The sequence below is a fragment of the Phasianus colchicus genome, chromosome 1 (genome assembly GCF_987193195.1).
Source record: "Phasianus colchicus chromosome 1, bPhaCol1.hap1.1, whole genome shotgun sequence".
NCBI lineage: Eukaryota > Metazoa > Chordata > Aves > Galliformes > Phasianidae > Phasianus > Phasianus colchicus.
This window is the reverse complement of record NC_143436.1, coordinates 4184117-4199560: the sequence shown is the minus strand read 5'-3', so window position 1 is coordinate 4199560 and position 15444 is coordinate 4184117. Positions and strand designations below refer to the sequence as shown.

General features: G+C 38.4%; 1 protein-coding gene across 4 annotated transcripts in view; it reads left to right on the top strand.

Annotated features, from left to right (window-relative positions):
- Positions 1–15444, top strand: part of MKLN1 (muskelin 1) — a 97814-nt gene that overhangs the window by 67686 nt on the left and 14684 nt on the right. For 3 of the 4 annotated variants that reach the window (XM_031609736.2, XM_031609739.2, XM_031609738.2), the window contains 4 exons: positions 733–954; positions 3066–3195; positions 12017–12164; positions 13193–13307. In XM_031609736.2, the coding sequence (XP_031465596.1) occupies positions 733–954; positions 3066–3195; positions 12017–12164; positions 13193–13307 (615 nt within the window). The remainder of the gene's footprint in view (positions 1–732; positions 955–3065; positions 3196–12016; positions 12165–13192; positions 13308–15444) is intronic. The other variant, XM_031609737.2, reaches the window with a different exon arrangement.

Genomic DNA, 15444 nt, shown 5'->3' with positions numbered 1-15444 from the left:
CAGATTTTGTTTAACCTTCACAAAAATGTGCTGCCTGGGAAAAGTTGTGTGTAGGCTTTTCTGAGTAGCATCTGTCTTGTTGTGTTTTTCTGTCTTTCTTTTCCCCCGGTGTTTTGTAGACATCTCCATTGCACTATGTCTGAGAACATCACCTGGAATCAGGGAGTTCTATTTGATTTGTACTGATGTATCTTGTGTGTGCCATAACTCGAATTCTGGCTTTGGGGATAAACTTTTTTCTGCTGCAGACTCTTCAAGGATTCCTGGCCAGGTTACAGTCCTTTTTTATGTTGAAGTAGCAAAGGCAACAATAAATATGTGAGATGGAAGCTGAGTAACAGATCACTAGTTGTTTTTGGATCAGTAGTGTTGCGTTCAGTAAACTAGCAATGACTTTGTTTACTTTTTGGCAAAATTGTCTACGGATCCTGGATTAAAACTATATATTTTTTCCCTAAAATCAGCAATTAGGAGCAGACGAGTGTAGCCCTTTTTGATCATTAAATTGTCAAGCTGACGTTAGATTCAAGCTCTAAACTAAGGAACTGTTTTCTGAGTTTAATACCTGTCAACCATGACGCCTGTGCTCTTATCTGTTCACAAGACTTTCAGATGTGCAGAGTACTATCTAACTTACTAGATATCACTTGCAGGGGAGGGTTGCATAATCATAAATCTGAGCACATTCAGATCGTAATGTGCTTTTTAAAAAAATTTCTCTTGTTTTTACAGATGTGTATGGATTCTGAAAAACACATGATATATACCTTCGGAGGCAGAATTTTGACCTGTAATGGCAGTGTTGATGACAGCAGAGCCAGCGAACCACAGTTCAGTGGATTGTTTGCTTTTGACTGCCAATGTCAGACATGGAAACTTCTGAGAGAGGATTCCTGTAATGCTGGACCTGAGGATATCCAATCCCGAATAGGACACTGTATGTTGTTCCATTCTGTAAGTATCCCCACCACATCTTGATTCATGGTGTCTGACCTTAAGGAGAACATCTGGTTTTGATTGTCTTACAGGCTCTTTAATCTTCCAAATGATGTTGTCTCACCTGATTTTATGTTTAATGATGTTCTAATGCTTTTTTTGGTAAGTGCAGGTGGTATTAATTGAAGTCTCGGGCAAAGTTTTCATGGCTTAAAATGAATAGAAATTAAAAGCAAGGTGAATTCTAAATTGGTTGTAATTAATTAAAGGCATTGAACTGTAGTCTACTGGTTGAATTTACTCAGAAGTATTTTCCTTTCAGAGTCAGTAAAGAATCTTAGAGTCTTCTGTAATTACATAAAGTATTTACTAGACCAGGAATGGTAAACCTGACTAGTGCAGGGCTTACCTGACATGCATTCAGAAGCACAGGGGCCCAGCTGCTGCCTGTTATCATGATCAGCTGTTAAGTTTGGTTCAGATGGCATTATGGGCTCTTAATCCAGAGCCTGATGGGGAACGGCAGAGTGTTTGATAGAGGTTGCATGGCACTTTATTACTGAGTAGATTAATAGAAAATAAAAATCTTCTGTTGCTTTTCCACTTGTGTTCATTAGCTGTTTAAGTGCTGGATATAGGATTTGCAGGATGAGGGTTGTAAAGCATTGTATCTGTACTGGACTACCTTTTTGTACAGATACATTCAGTAGAATAACACAGTACAAAGGGAATTTGTATCAACTATGAAGCTTCCATGGGCAGATGTGGTGTAATGGCAGTTCTGCACTGAACTTAGTGGCAGCAAACGAGTTTTCAAAGTTTTGCTGATATTGACCTTTGATTTGGGGATGGGAGGAGGAAGGAAACTGGAATTAATATTGTGGCATCAGCATGTGTTCTGCGATGTACAATTGAAAACTGACCAGTTTCAAAAGGTTTTCCCTTTCAAATGAAAGATCGGAGGTTTCATAGTGATTGCTATGCTTTTAGAGCTTTCAATACCATTTTTGCTTTTAATGACTCTAGTTCTAAAACTTGATTTTATAAAAAAGAAAAGAAAATACTGCCACACGATTCTGCATAGTTACCAGAGGATTTAAGAATATGCCTATGGTAAACTTAAGACGACAGATTTCGACAAGCAGAGTTGATGACAATTTAGGTACTTTACTGTTTTCTCAATCTTTTGTAAGAAAAACAGTCTGCCTCTTATGGGCCTTCTACTTGATGAGCTTGAAAGAAGTGATAAAGCTGGCTTGCTGCATATTTGCCTTAGTTCTTATTTGTTCTTAGTGTGTTGGTATCTGGATAGTTACTCTTAATTTCTTTGTTCCTGGTTTAAACTGTGAAATTATCTAGTAGGGTTCTTTTTTGAAACAATATCACTTAGATTGGAGAAGACCATTAAGATCATCAAGTCTAGTCAGCACTTAATGCTGCCAATTCTGCCACTAAGCAATGCCTCTTAGTGCCATGTCTGCACATCTCTTAAATACCTCCATGAATGGGAAGGTCCACCACTGCCCTGAGCAGCCTGTTACAATGCCTGACTACTCTTCCTATAAAGCAATTCTTCCTGACATCCAGTCTTATATTTCCCCTAGTGCAACTTGAGGCTATCCCTGTGTCCCTTGAGACTGCTGCTCTTCTGTATTGGACTTGAAAAATGAATTGCCATTTCAAAATTCTGACCTTACAGTTTGATTGGCAGGGCTATAACCATTACTGTGTGAAATTTGCCTGGTTACTCTGGAATCGATACTCTGGATCCAGGTTTATAGTCTTACTTAGACTGAGAAAATAATGTCTTCTAAAATTGCATTTGTTTGGGGTGGAGAAACGTGAAGCCCTCAGTGGTATAGCTCTTGAAACTGAAAATACATGACTTCAGGAATGAAAAAGATTAAGAATGAAATCAAGAATTATATAGCTTTTACTAAGTCTGTGAATAATAAACTGTTGTGCATAATTCTGTGAATCTTTGCGGATATGGAAGTAATAGATGATTACCAAATTAAAAGCATGATTTTAAATTTAGAAGAAAAATCTGTTATTCTTTCATTCATTAATGGTTCTGTGAAACAGAAATAAAGAACTTGGTTAAGGAATACCTTTTTCTTCCTTTCTAGAAAAATCGCTGCTTATACGTATTTGGTGGCCAGAGATCAAAAACTTACTTGAATGATTTCTTCAGCTACGATGTAGACAGCGACCATGTGGATATCATATCAGATGGTACTAAGAAAGATTCAGGGATGGGTAAGAGTATGACTACAAAGTAATGTCTTCACATTGGTACGAATGAGAAATATATTGCTAAGTAGGTGAATGGCCAACTGCAGAGACCTGTGGTATCAGGTTAGCATCCTTAACCAGCCCTGTGTACCCAAGTGAACTCCACAGTATATAGGTTAAACTTATGCCAGCTCTTTTGTCCTTCTCGTCATTCGATATCTCTATCTTTTAGCGCAATACAAATAATTGATGCATGAAACCATATGCCTATCGAAAAAAAAACAAGACAAAAACAACAACAAAAAAAAAACCCAGCAAAATTAAACTTAGGAGAACATTATTTGCAATTTCAGCGAAGATGAGAGAAAAAAATAATTGTCTGTGGAAACAGGGAAGGAGAGAACAGCTTTTTAAGTTCTATAAAGTGAAAGGTGCTGTGAAACAGTAATCATTAGCTTGGTTTGAGATGCAGAAAGGCAGGTAGGATGTCCGGAGAAATGGAGCAGAGGGGCAAAGGTTATTTTGCCTGATCAGAGCTGATGAGAAAAATGAGGTTTCTGCTGCACATGTGCTGATATAGTTTCTCTAAATTGAGGAAGGGGAGCTAAATCTGGTAGCAGTATAGAGTAAAGCTTCAGTTCTGCATGGTTCATGCCACCTGGAACTATATACAGAAGTCCTGTATACCAGAATCCTCTAAAAACACCCAGAGGACATGGCCATAAAAAATTGATTTTAAGCTCTTTCTCCTCAAATGTGGCACAAAGGGAGAAGAATGGTCATTTTGGAAAATAGGATTTCTGCTTGTATGAAGCATATTGTTTTCCTCTCTGGTTTTTGAGCCTATGGCTTGGAAGTTGAAATTTGCATTGCACTGTTTACTATGAGAGAATTTATTAATGCTTCCAGTATTATATGTAGTGTAATAACAAGCTTGATCTTGTTTACTGTTCTTCCAGCAACCAAAATCCCAAGAAGTTGATTTTACCTTAAATCTAGGCTTCCCTCCTTATTTTGATCAGGCTTAATTTTACTGAACTTCTGAAGTGAATTATTGATAGTTATGAGTTACTGTTTGCTCATTCAATTTAGATATGTCAGTGAGGGAGAAGAGTACTCAAACACTTATTCTCTGGAGTGATTTATTTACTTCATTGCTTCCCAGAAAGAAACAGCTTGTATTGTTGACAGTCTTATTTAATAAGGTGCCTGCATGTTGCCTGATGCTGCTGTGTACACACCCACATACTGTGGTCCTTAGAGCTTTCAAAGTTTTGTATTGTTCTTTTTTTCTTACGGCTTTACTAGCATTCTTCCATTTTGCTTTTCTTAATAGCCAGAAGCTTTAAAATATGTGGCTGTGAACTATCATTGGTGTTAACTTCATATTTAAAGTTATTGAGCTTGTCTTAAAGCTAGTAAAGACATAAAGCACCGCTTCTCAGTGAATATATTATCTGCAAGGTTCAGTTACGCAAATGGGAATCGAGTATTTAACCTTCCTTGCCATTCCCGCAGGCCCCTGAGTGGTGAATGGTAGGCATGGTAAGAAATGAGTCATTGAAAATAATTCACAAGATTTTCAGTTCACTGTTCTTGTATGTGTGAAAAATAAACAAACAGATTCCAATGTTTCCTTCGCTTTTGTAAGAATATTCGGTATGTCTTAACAGGAGCAGAGAAACATGCCTGATACATGTAGACAGTAAATATTGATAGCAGTATTTTTACCCTAAAAAAGCAAGTCTCTGTGTTCTTGTTAGGTGATGATATGTTGGTTTGATCTGCATGAACTAAGTGATTCAGTGATTTGTTGCTGTGGAGTTTTATGCTGCTTGGTGTGATGAGTCAAGTTGAAGGTGCCTGACCTAAATGTTCCTATAAAGTCCCATGATTACACTTTGTTCCTGGCTCGCATATGGCATTCAGTTCTATTCTTAGTTGAGCTATTCTGATTTTTATTTTATCTAAAAACGTAATTGTTCATTTGTTTAAAATTTTCAGTGCAGCAGTGAGAAAACTGGAAAAAATGTAGAAAAACTTAAAGGCATATCAGTAATATGAAGTGGATACCATATCAGAAAATTATGGTGATGTTTTGGTTTTGCTGCTGTCTCATCTCGTGGATGAGTTGTTGATGCTGTTTAGTCATTCTTTACTCTTAGTTGTACTTTAAGTGTTGCTTGTGGAAAATCAATTCCTTGTGTAGATAATGTGCTTGAGATAAAGGACTGCAAGCTGTAGCAAGTTTAGACATACTTTATTTATTTGGAAAATACTAAATTTGACCAAGGTACAGCTTCTGAAAGATTGGTTTGCAAATAGAGCTCTCCAGGATTTGCCTACTAAAACTCTTTTGTTACTGAGTCTGCTTTGAGCATAGATAAGTCTCACGTCTTTTTTTGTCTTCCAGTTGCACTTGCCTCTTCTGCAGGGTGAGCGCTGGTGTTTTCTCCACCTCAATGCATCCAAAACACTAGTGCTTTCTCCCTATTGTAAGAGGAGGGCACCAAAATAAAGTCATTCATATTGGTTATCTTTCTCCTGTGTGATAAGTATCACAAGCAAGAAATTCATTAGGTCAGCTAGAGAAATGGCCAAAATGGGACTGAGGAAAGGAGATTTCAATTGTGATAATGAGCCTGATAAGAACCAAGGCAGTAGTGATGAAATTGGAGGACATATAGCGTGTAGTTAAAGAGGCAGGAATGTGCATGTTGGTGGATGAATCCTTTTAGAGCAGTTATAGACTTACAATTATTCATAGGGGGGAGAATGAAAACTAAACAACCAGCCCCCGAAAAAAGTCAATCAAAACAAAAACAACAAAAAAAAATCTCACAAGCCACGAGTTTGTCTGAGGCATACATATGGATTAGAGATGTCACTGATATCACATGTTTTTAAAAGTTTATATTGACAGCTTGCCTGACTTGCTCAGCACACAGCGTATGACTAATCGTGGGCGGTCATTTCAGGTCTAATGTAGCTGATGGGAGCACTTGTGGTCAAGGTTCCTGTGATAATCCTGTTTGGCCCTGACTCAGGTGGTGTGTCAGAGGGAGAATTTCCTGCTGCAGGAGAGCAGAGATCATCCTGTATCCACTGAGTAACTAACAAAATCAAACAAAAGCAAACCCTGTGTATTCTTATATTTCCTTTTAATTGTGAAGTAGTACTTAAGGACAAACTGTCTATATATATGTATTTTTAATTCCCTGTCAAGCTTTCCCAGCTCTGTTTGGGCAGATGCTCATTGGATATAGGAAGTCAGGCGTGTTTCAGAGCTGAGTTTTCATGGATAAGGACCACGGACAGAGACGACACTACCTAATCTGGGAAGTCTTGATGTAAAGCAAAACACTGTTGGAAAAACATTAATCAAAATAAAAAGCATAGTTTGGAGCCAGCTTGGACAATTGATCTGCATATCTCCTTTTGATTGTCTGTTTGACATCTGACATGTTTTGCCCTGTGTTCATTTTAAGGTCTGTCCTGCCACTGGCCAGCATATCTTTTAACATGGAAGTACTTTTTTGGTGATGTACGTTATTTTTTTTTCATTCTTGTAAGGTGCTTCTCTGAACCAATCTAAAAACACTTGGTTTCCTCTTTGAAGGTGAGGAGACTTGGCAGTCACCAAATCTTAAGAGCGCTCTACAGGGAAGACTGAGCAGAATTCCATTTGAATTTACTAAATGATCTGCTTTCTACAAAGTTTCTCATTCCTTGGGAGAAAGCTTATTCACTGAACATCAGGATTGCTCATTTGTTATTTTTTTTTTAATGTAACAACCAAACAGTTCACATGGTCTCCTTGCTGCTCCTTGGCTGGCTTCCAAACACAGTCTCATCATGAAAAATCCAAGAGAATAATTATTATCTTGCTGTGTCAACAGCTGGCTTGAATACTGTCTCTGTCACTTTGCTCCATTAAAGTTCAGGAGGGGTGCTGCTTCAGCTTTATGAATTACAAGGAGGAATATGTAGCAACTTGCTGACACACTGCTATTTTTTTCCCTCAAATTTTTCTTTTAGGAATGTGCTAGGTTCTGGTGAACAGCAGTAGAGTGATGTAGCTCTCTCTGCTCTTTTAATCATGGGTATCATGAGGAGGAGGATGCTTGCATCTTGCTTGTAGCAGAATTACTGGTAGCATGTTCTGAGGGAATTGTAATTTAGGTGGCACTATAGTGCCATATCAGTGAACTTGCTTCCCTTAGTGAATCCTCCAGAAGCGATTGGCAACTAGAGGTTTCATATTACATTTGCCAATTGTGTATTCAGAACACGTTTAAAAACTTGCTATAATTTCTTGTCCAGTAAGAGATGGGATTTAATTTCCAAACCTCTGTCTAGTATTATGAAATCCTCCTCTATGTGAACTCCAGCTTATTGCTTGGCAAACTCTGCCTCTGTGTGAGAGCTCTGTTTTTCCTCTTGCTTAGATACTGGCAGCAGTCAACATTGTGCTTGAAACAACTCTAGCTGTTTGTACACGCAAGCCAAAAAATATTCAGCTTGCTGAAACGATCACTGTAATAAAAAAAAAAAAGAACGTCTTTAAGTAGGGTTTATAGTAGTAGGAACATATCTGTTGCATGATTAGGTGTCACTTTTCTAGAAGACTGAATTGACACTGTACGTGGTTACTCAGCATTTTAGCAGAGCTTTTTCAGGAATTACGTCGTTTATTCTGAAAGTAAGACTTCCTGCTTATTTCCATGGACACTACAGTAGATGCATAGAGCACAGGAACACTATCTGATGGAGCAAATTCTTGACTACAAAGCACGGTTTTCCAGCATGGTCACCAGCACCATTAGCTGTACATTTTCACCTGCACTGCTGGACGTGACCCACTGTTTCACAGTTGCTATGACAGAGTCATTGCTGAAGCACACCACCCACTGCATCACTGAGCTTGTATTCACTGCTTGGTCTCCAGAAGCATTCAGCAAGCATTGATGAATGTCAACGGATGTGATTTTTTTTCATAGAGAAGAATTCAGTAACACGCCTTTGCTTCATATGCGCTTCCATATCAGATGCCATTCTCTCCACTGTCATCTGTCATGTGGCAACAAAATGTAACAGTGCTTGCAGGAAGGTTCAACCTCTACTGACATACTGCCAACGTCATGGGCTGACATAATAAAAGAAGAGGCATTACTTTCAGAGCAGCCCTCATTTGCTTGTTTTGAATGCAGCCAGTTACGTAAACTCAAGTCCTGGTTAGCTGTTTAGTGTTTCAAATATGGAGGCTGTTAAGCTTTTTGTTTTTACTAGATAAAACAAAAATACCAAGTTTTGGAGAGAGGATTCAGATCCCTTGCTTTCAATTAGTTATTATCTGTCTGTACTGGGATAGTTAATGAGATTACGGGAAAAGGGTGCAGTAGCACGTGAAAAACATTCACTTTCTTCTGGACGTGCTTTTGATTTTTGCATTCTGTTTAGCAGTTTCTTTGCACAGCTTTTCCTCTTCAATCTGTGATGTACTGTCATAGAAGCCAAGCTGATATCACTATGCAACGGGCCAGTATCGTGTTCAAAACAACCAGCCCTACATCCTCAGCTGCTGTTTTGTCCTTCAAGCTGTCTGCCTGCAGCTGATCTGAGTGATAGTGGGGCCTGAGAGGAACTCCAGACTGCATGAAATCAGTGGAGGTTTGCTCCAGAGCTGATTTACATCTACTTTTTGCAGAGAAGTGAGGGAACTTTCGTGCAGCTCTTCTTACTGCTTTATGTACTTCTTGGATCCAGTACATTGCAAATATTAGCTCTCGAAGTCCACTGGCATTACTGTCTGCTTCCCATCTGATGTTGTTTATGCTTTTTACTGACTCTTAAAAATATATAATTACTAGAATAATAAACAAACAAAAAATTGCACCAACACCAAAAACAACAAAAAAGATCCTAAGCAATCTGTTACTGACATAAATTCAATTTAACATCTTGCATGCAAAATTTAATTTCCGTCCCAAAGTATGTTTTATTAGTTAAATATCACAAGGGTTTACAGCCGTTGTCCCTCTCTAATATGCTGACCTCAATCATTTGAATTATGTCCAGTGCTGACTGCAAGCCGGCTGCACTTGGAAATGATGAATCTCTCTTACCCCCTAGTGGCAGTGTTTGTCAGTCATGATGATTTTATGTAGCCCTTTGCTCTGTCAAGGATTGGAGTTTACAGGCAACATCTCTGATGTTTCTATTGTAAAATATCAGAGCATCTCCCTCTTACTATAATAGTGGTAGTTTGCCTCATTTCCCTTTTGTTTTATTTTCAGGAACTTGTTCACCACATCTATCGTGCTTTTTTATTTCTCAAGTTATATTGCATCTGTCTTTCTCCTGTCTTCTGCAAAAGGCTAGCTGTCAGCTTCCTCTGCCTTGTGTGCTTTGTCCACTTCACTATGGTTTCTGCCTAATTACTTAGGTCAGAGTTGATGCAAGTTGGTCCTCATCTTAAGTCCCTACTAAATGCAGTTTAAATATATATTTTTTGGATATAAATTTTTCTAGACTTTCTGCATTTAGTCTCAAGAACACATAACACTATAGGGAGCTTGGAATTACTTGAATTTGGGTTTGATTGCAGTTATTGCATGTGAATCCTATTTTATTTCCAGGAGTTAAAAAAAAAAAAAACACAACCAACCATATAAATAATAATTTCAGCTTCAGGAAAGATACCGAACACATTTGAGGAGGGATGAGACTTCCGTAGACAAGTTTCATATGCTTTCTGTATCAGTGATAATATGCTAACCGTATTCCACATGATTATAATAATTTTCATTTCAGTGAGTCTAGGGTATTAATGCTCTGAAGATTTGCATGCTTTTTTTCTAATAACCCGACATGGTTTCGAATGTTAAAAGCAGCAGATAGGGTTGCGAAGACATTTTCCATCTACATTAGCATTGCTGATCAAATTTAGATGCTTCTCACCAGAAATATCTCACATATGCCTTGGATTTAATCCTTTTGGGTCAATGATTCAGTAGCTGACAATTCAAAAAGACATGCTATATGTATATTTTTCGAAAATTAGTCTTTTTTGCTATCAATTCTCTCATTGGGTGACTTTCACAGTACTCCTTAAACTGATTCTTCAGAAATTTGCTCATGGTTTACCAACAAAACAAAGTGTAAAGTTGTTCTACATCTAGTGTTGTTCCCTGCTTTTCTTCTTTGCTCTGTACCCATTTGCTTACAAACTGGATGACTTTTCCTTTGAGAAGTCATGGCAAAATAGAGGTCACAGTAGGCAAGTTTACGGTGATGAGGGCTTGAAAGACTCTGCCTCTTGCTTTTCCATAAAAACAACAAGCAAGGAACTGGTTGACAGGCCTCTAAAAACGACTTAACAATATATATTTCAGTTCCTATTTACATAAAAGGTAATCATTTTTAAGAAATATTTGCTTTTCAGTTTTGCTAAACATTTTGATAACACTTTTCTGCTTAGAATTTTCAAATTGACATTTATTACTTTCTTTGTGTACCAGATGTAAACGGTAAAGTATGAGATGCAAGTCTATTTGAGAATAGGTTTACAAAACACTGTTTTGTGTGTTCTTGAAAAGCAATATTAAATGCTTATTAGCACAGGTCTTGTTTTCTAGCCTGTGTGTGTAGTTAATTGCAGGGAAGAATTTGCAAAATACAAAAGTTCTGAGAATTTTTCATGCCAAAATCTTGATTGAAGTCCAGGAACCTTTACCAGCCTTTGTAAACTGACCCAGAAAGAGAAATGAGACAAACAGGATCCGTAAACAAAGATCACGTGTTTTTCACAAATACATTTTGGAAGGATGGTTGCCTAGGGAAACAGGAAATGGGAATTATACAACAAACAAAAAGGACTGCCAAACAAATTTGCTGACCTTTTTTTTCAGGGAATTATGGTGAAAACTGTTGGAATCCTCAGTATTTAAACATATTTCTAAATCTGAAGGTGGAACAGAAGAGTAGCTTAGCAATTATACCACAACCATATAGGAGATAAAGAAAACTTCCTTGAAATATTTGTACTAAAGAAAACAATGCGAGGCTGTGAGCTGTGTGATCATAAGTTTATCATGATTTTTTTTTTTTTTTGAGCTTTCTCGCTCAATTAAATATTTGGGAATCAATGCTTCCTTTTACAGATGAGATAACGACAAAATCATCCCATTTTTATCTCGCGAAGATCTAGTTCTGTTGCAGTGCAGTTTTATTCTCATTTTTGAGGGCAATAGTTTTTCAAACCTTGTCTATACTTTTCTCTAGGAAACAGCAGCTCTCAGAATGTTGTTTAATATGCTTCCAGGAATCATAAATAAGAAGGGAATAAGAGAATTTGTACAGGATTTGTTCTTAGCGGAGAAGGAATCAACCTTTGGGTGATGTTTCTTCCTCTCATCTCTTTCATGTGACTTTGGAGGACTCATATGAGGAGCTCTCTAAACAGGAGCAACTTCTGCATAGCTCCTGTTTAGAGATGCTTCAGTTTTAAGTTGTGGTAAATAACGAGAACACTGTGGAAAATAGAAAATACTGGGTTCACCCCGTCCAGATACTGGTTCTATATGAAAGTTGAAGAGGTGAAAGTACTTAAACAGTAAATAGGGATAATAAATCACAAGGTTAAACTGAAGATGCTCTTCATCCAGAATACTAAGAAGGTAATTGAATGAAATCTTGTGCCTTTACTGTGGATATTGGAATATCCCCATATTCCTCTCTTGGAAGTTCATGGAGAGGGTAATAATACATTTATCTGATGCTTGGATCCTTTCCTGTATCCTCCTTTATTTTTAGCCTTTAACTTTTTTTTTTTTTCTCTTATCAGTTCCAATGACAGGTTTCACTCAAAGGGCTACCATTGATCCAGAACTGAATGAAATCCATGTCTTGTCCGGGCTCAGTAAAGATAAGGAGAAGCGAGAAGAGAATGTAAGGAATTCTTTCTGGATTTATGACATTGTGAGGAACAGCTGGTAAGTCAATTAAAGGGGAAAACTTCCAAATTCTAGAATGATTTCTTTAGAAAGCAGTCCTTAACACAGTCATACTTCCCAAGTTACTCTATAATAATTTATAACTATGCACTGGTAATCTTGAAGGCTCAGTTCCTTTTAGGCTCTCTTTCCCAGAGTATTTAGAGAGACTGTAGAAACGAGCCTCTTGAAGGGAGGAAACTGTGTTCTTCTTTCACTGGAGACAGGTGGAAGGTGGGTGGGGGAGAAGGTAAGCCCTTATATGAAGTTTTTCCTGTAGGATATGTTCAAGGCAAGAAACACTTTCCTAATTCCCCACTGGACCCTCCCCTATGAGCTCCATGCTATTCCCTTTGGTCTTGTCACTGTCACCAGTCCTTTTGAGGAGCTGTAGGTCGCTATGAGGCCTTCCCTCAGCCTTTTCTGCTCTGGGCTGAAACACCTTGGTTTTGGACCTCAGCTGCTCCTTGTACGTCTTGTCCTTGTTTCCCATCTTTGTAGCTCTGCTGATGCTCTCTAAGAGTTTTATGTCCTTCTTATATTGTGGCACCCAAACTACGCCCTGTGGTTGAGGTGAGACCACACACTAGAGAATAGAGAAGGACAATTCTTTGTCTCTTGGCTGGCAGAGCTGGGTCTCGTGCACCCCAGGGTATGGTTTCCAGGGAATGTCACTGACTCAGATTCAACTTACCATCAGTTAGAATCCCAAGTTCCCTTTCCAAAGGACTGCTCTCCACGCCTCTCATCCTCAATCTGTATAAATATGAGTTGCCCCATCCTGAGTGGAGAATCTAGCACTTGCTGTTGTTAAACTTTATGTACTTGGCAGGTTCCCTATCCAGTTTGTCAAGGTCTCTCTGCAGGACCTTCAGCTGGAAACAAACAAAAACAAAAAAGTCTGTGTGGAGAGAAGATCAGTGATTGAAATAGTGCTTTTGTTAAAGTTTGTGGTCTAGACTTCCCTTATCTCTGCTGTATCCAAAATGCTATTCTATTAATCAGTACTTACTGTCAATATATTTTAGGTCTTGTGTCTATAAAAATGACCAAGCAGCCAAAGAAAATCCAGGTAAAAGTCTTCAGGAAGAAGAGCCCTGCCCAAGATTTGCCCATCAACTGGTTTATGATGAGTTGCACAAGGTATGAGGGTCTAAATACATAGACGGTGTTTTTATTTTTGTTGCTCATCCAGTGTAATTGCTTCTTCAGAGGCAGTACAATGAAATTATCTGTTTGTCTGGTGTTAACTGCTTGGATTACTCTGATGGATAAGTTTCAGCTAACACATTAATGTTGGAAATGGGCTGTACTTTTCCCTCTTGTGGATAGCGCTTAAAAGCAATACAGACTTGTCCGGCAGCAAGCTATTAGCTTCTCTTGTACTTGAGAGCACCTGCAGCTTTATGCATTATCTTCAGGGGCTTGAGCTCAAGACCTCTTGGAGTTATTTCTTTAGTTTAGCTGTTGCATTCCTCCCTCCAAGTACTCACAAACAATTAACATTTCAATAAGGAATGTTGGGAATGTCATTGTTTTTTTCTCTCTTGTTGGGAATGTTTTTCTCTTCAGAGAGCTTCTTGGCAGGGTGACATGAGATAAAGCCCGGGTGGGAAGGGATGCCCAAGAAAGTTGGTCATTATTCAAGGTCCATCTCCTCCAAGCCCAGAAACATTGCATTCCAAGAAAAAGGAAGGCAGGCAGGAATGCCAGCAGGCCATTGTGTATCAACAAGGACCTCCTGGACTTACTTAAGCTCAAAAAGAAAGTCTGTAGGGAGTGCAAGCAGGACCGGGTTACCTGGGAGGACTACGAAGATGTTGGCAGAGCCAAGGATCAGGTTAGGAAAGCTAAAACCAGATACAATTAAATCTACCTGGGGACATAAAGGTGAACAACGAAAAAATTTTTCAGATACATCAGCAATAAAAGGAAGGCCAGAGAAGATGCAGACCCTCTCTGGAAGGATACTGGAGACCCAGTCATAGGGGATATGGAGAAAGCTGATATACTCAGTGCCTTCTTTGCCTCAGTCTCACTAGCAAGGGCTCTGGCCTGGAGAAGAAAAGGCTCCTGGGGGATCTAATAGTGTCCTTTCCATTACCTGAAGGGGGGCCTACAGAAAAGTTGGGGAGGGACTTTTTAAAAGGGCATGTAGCAACAGGACAAGTGAAAATGATTTTAAACTGGAAGAGGGTAGAAGTAGACTAGATATTAGGAGGAAGTTCTTTACTGTGAGGGTGGTGAGACATTGGAACAGGTTGCCCAGTGAGGTTGTGGATGCCCCCTCCCTGGAAGCACTCAAGGCCAGGCTGGATGGGGCTTTGAGCAACCTGGTCTGTTCATAGTGTATACATGATATGTGTACATGAGTATATACATGAGTATATACATGTATATACATGAGTATATACATGAGTGATGAGCAGATTTAGAGCTCTGTGCATGTTAACACAAACCCAATGATTAGGTTACCATAACTTCATTAACCTGTGAATTTAAATCATGGTGACAAATTCACATCAACTTTCAGGGATGTGATTAAACTGTTTTTAAAATTGGTTTATTTAGTGTGAATTCCATAGTAAGCTATGGAATTTGGAAAAACTTGTGGATGGAAGGAGAAGTTTAAGGGAGAATAGGTGCAGCTTCTGTATGGCAATGATATTATTTGTCTTCACTGAGCATGTTAATGATAGATTATAAATACTGATCTACCCTTAATTGTTTATTTCTAATGTGTAAGGTATAAGATTGAGATTGATAGTAGAATTTTCTAAGTTATTGTGAAGGTTGCTAAATTGTGGCAGTTGCTCAGCATTATCTGAAGAGCTGTTTGATGCGCTTGTTTTGAAGAGTCTTATTTTTAGAAACCTCTATTCAAATGACCTTTCTAAATTCCTCTCGATATAAATAAGGAGAGCCTACATCAGTAGGATGTAGAATACATTGTTTCGAGTGATTATTTTTAAAGCTGTAGAGATAAGTAGCCTATTAAACTTCTTGAACTTCAATATTTGACGACTCTTTGTCGTGGTTAGTATCAGCAGTTCAGAGCCTGAAATATGAAATGATGTGAAGGAGAAAAAAAAAGTGGAGAAATACAGTCCTTTTTGCTCTTTTTGCTCTCTCTGTCTAGCCTTGCATTTCAAAGTTGTATTCTGAAATTATCAGAAGTCTATTTGAGACTACTTCATTTGAGCTACCTTCAACAAAAAATGGATTTTGCATACTGCATTCAGTGTTACCAGGGTTGGTCTCTGGATTACTAGAACTCTTG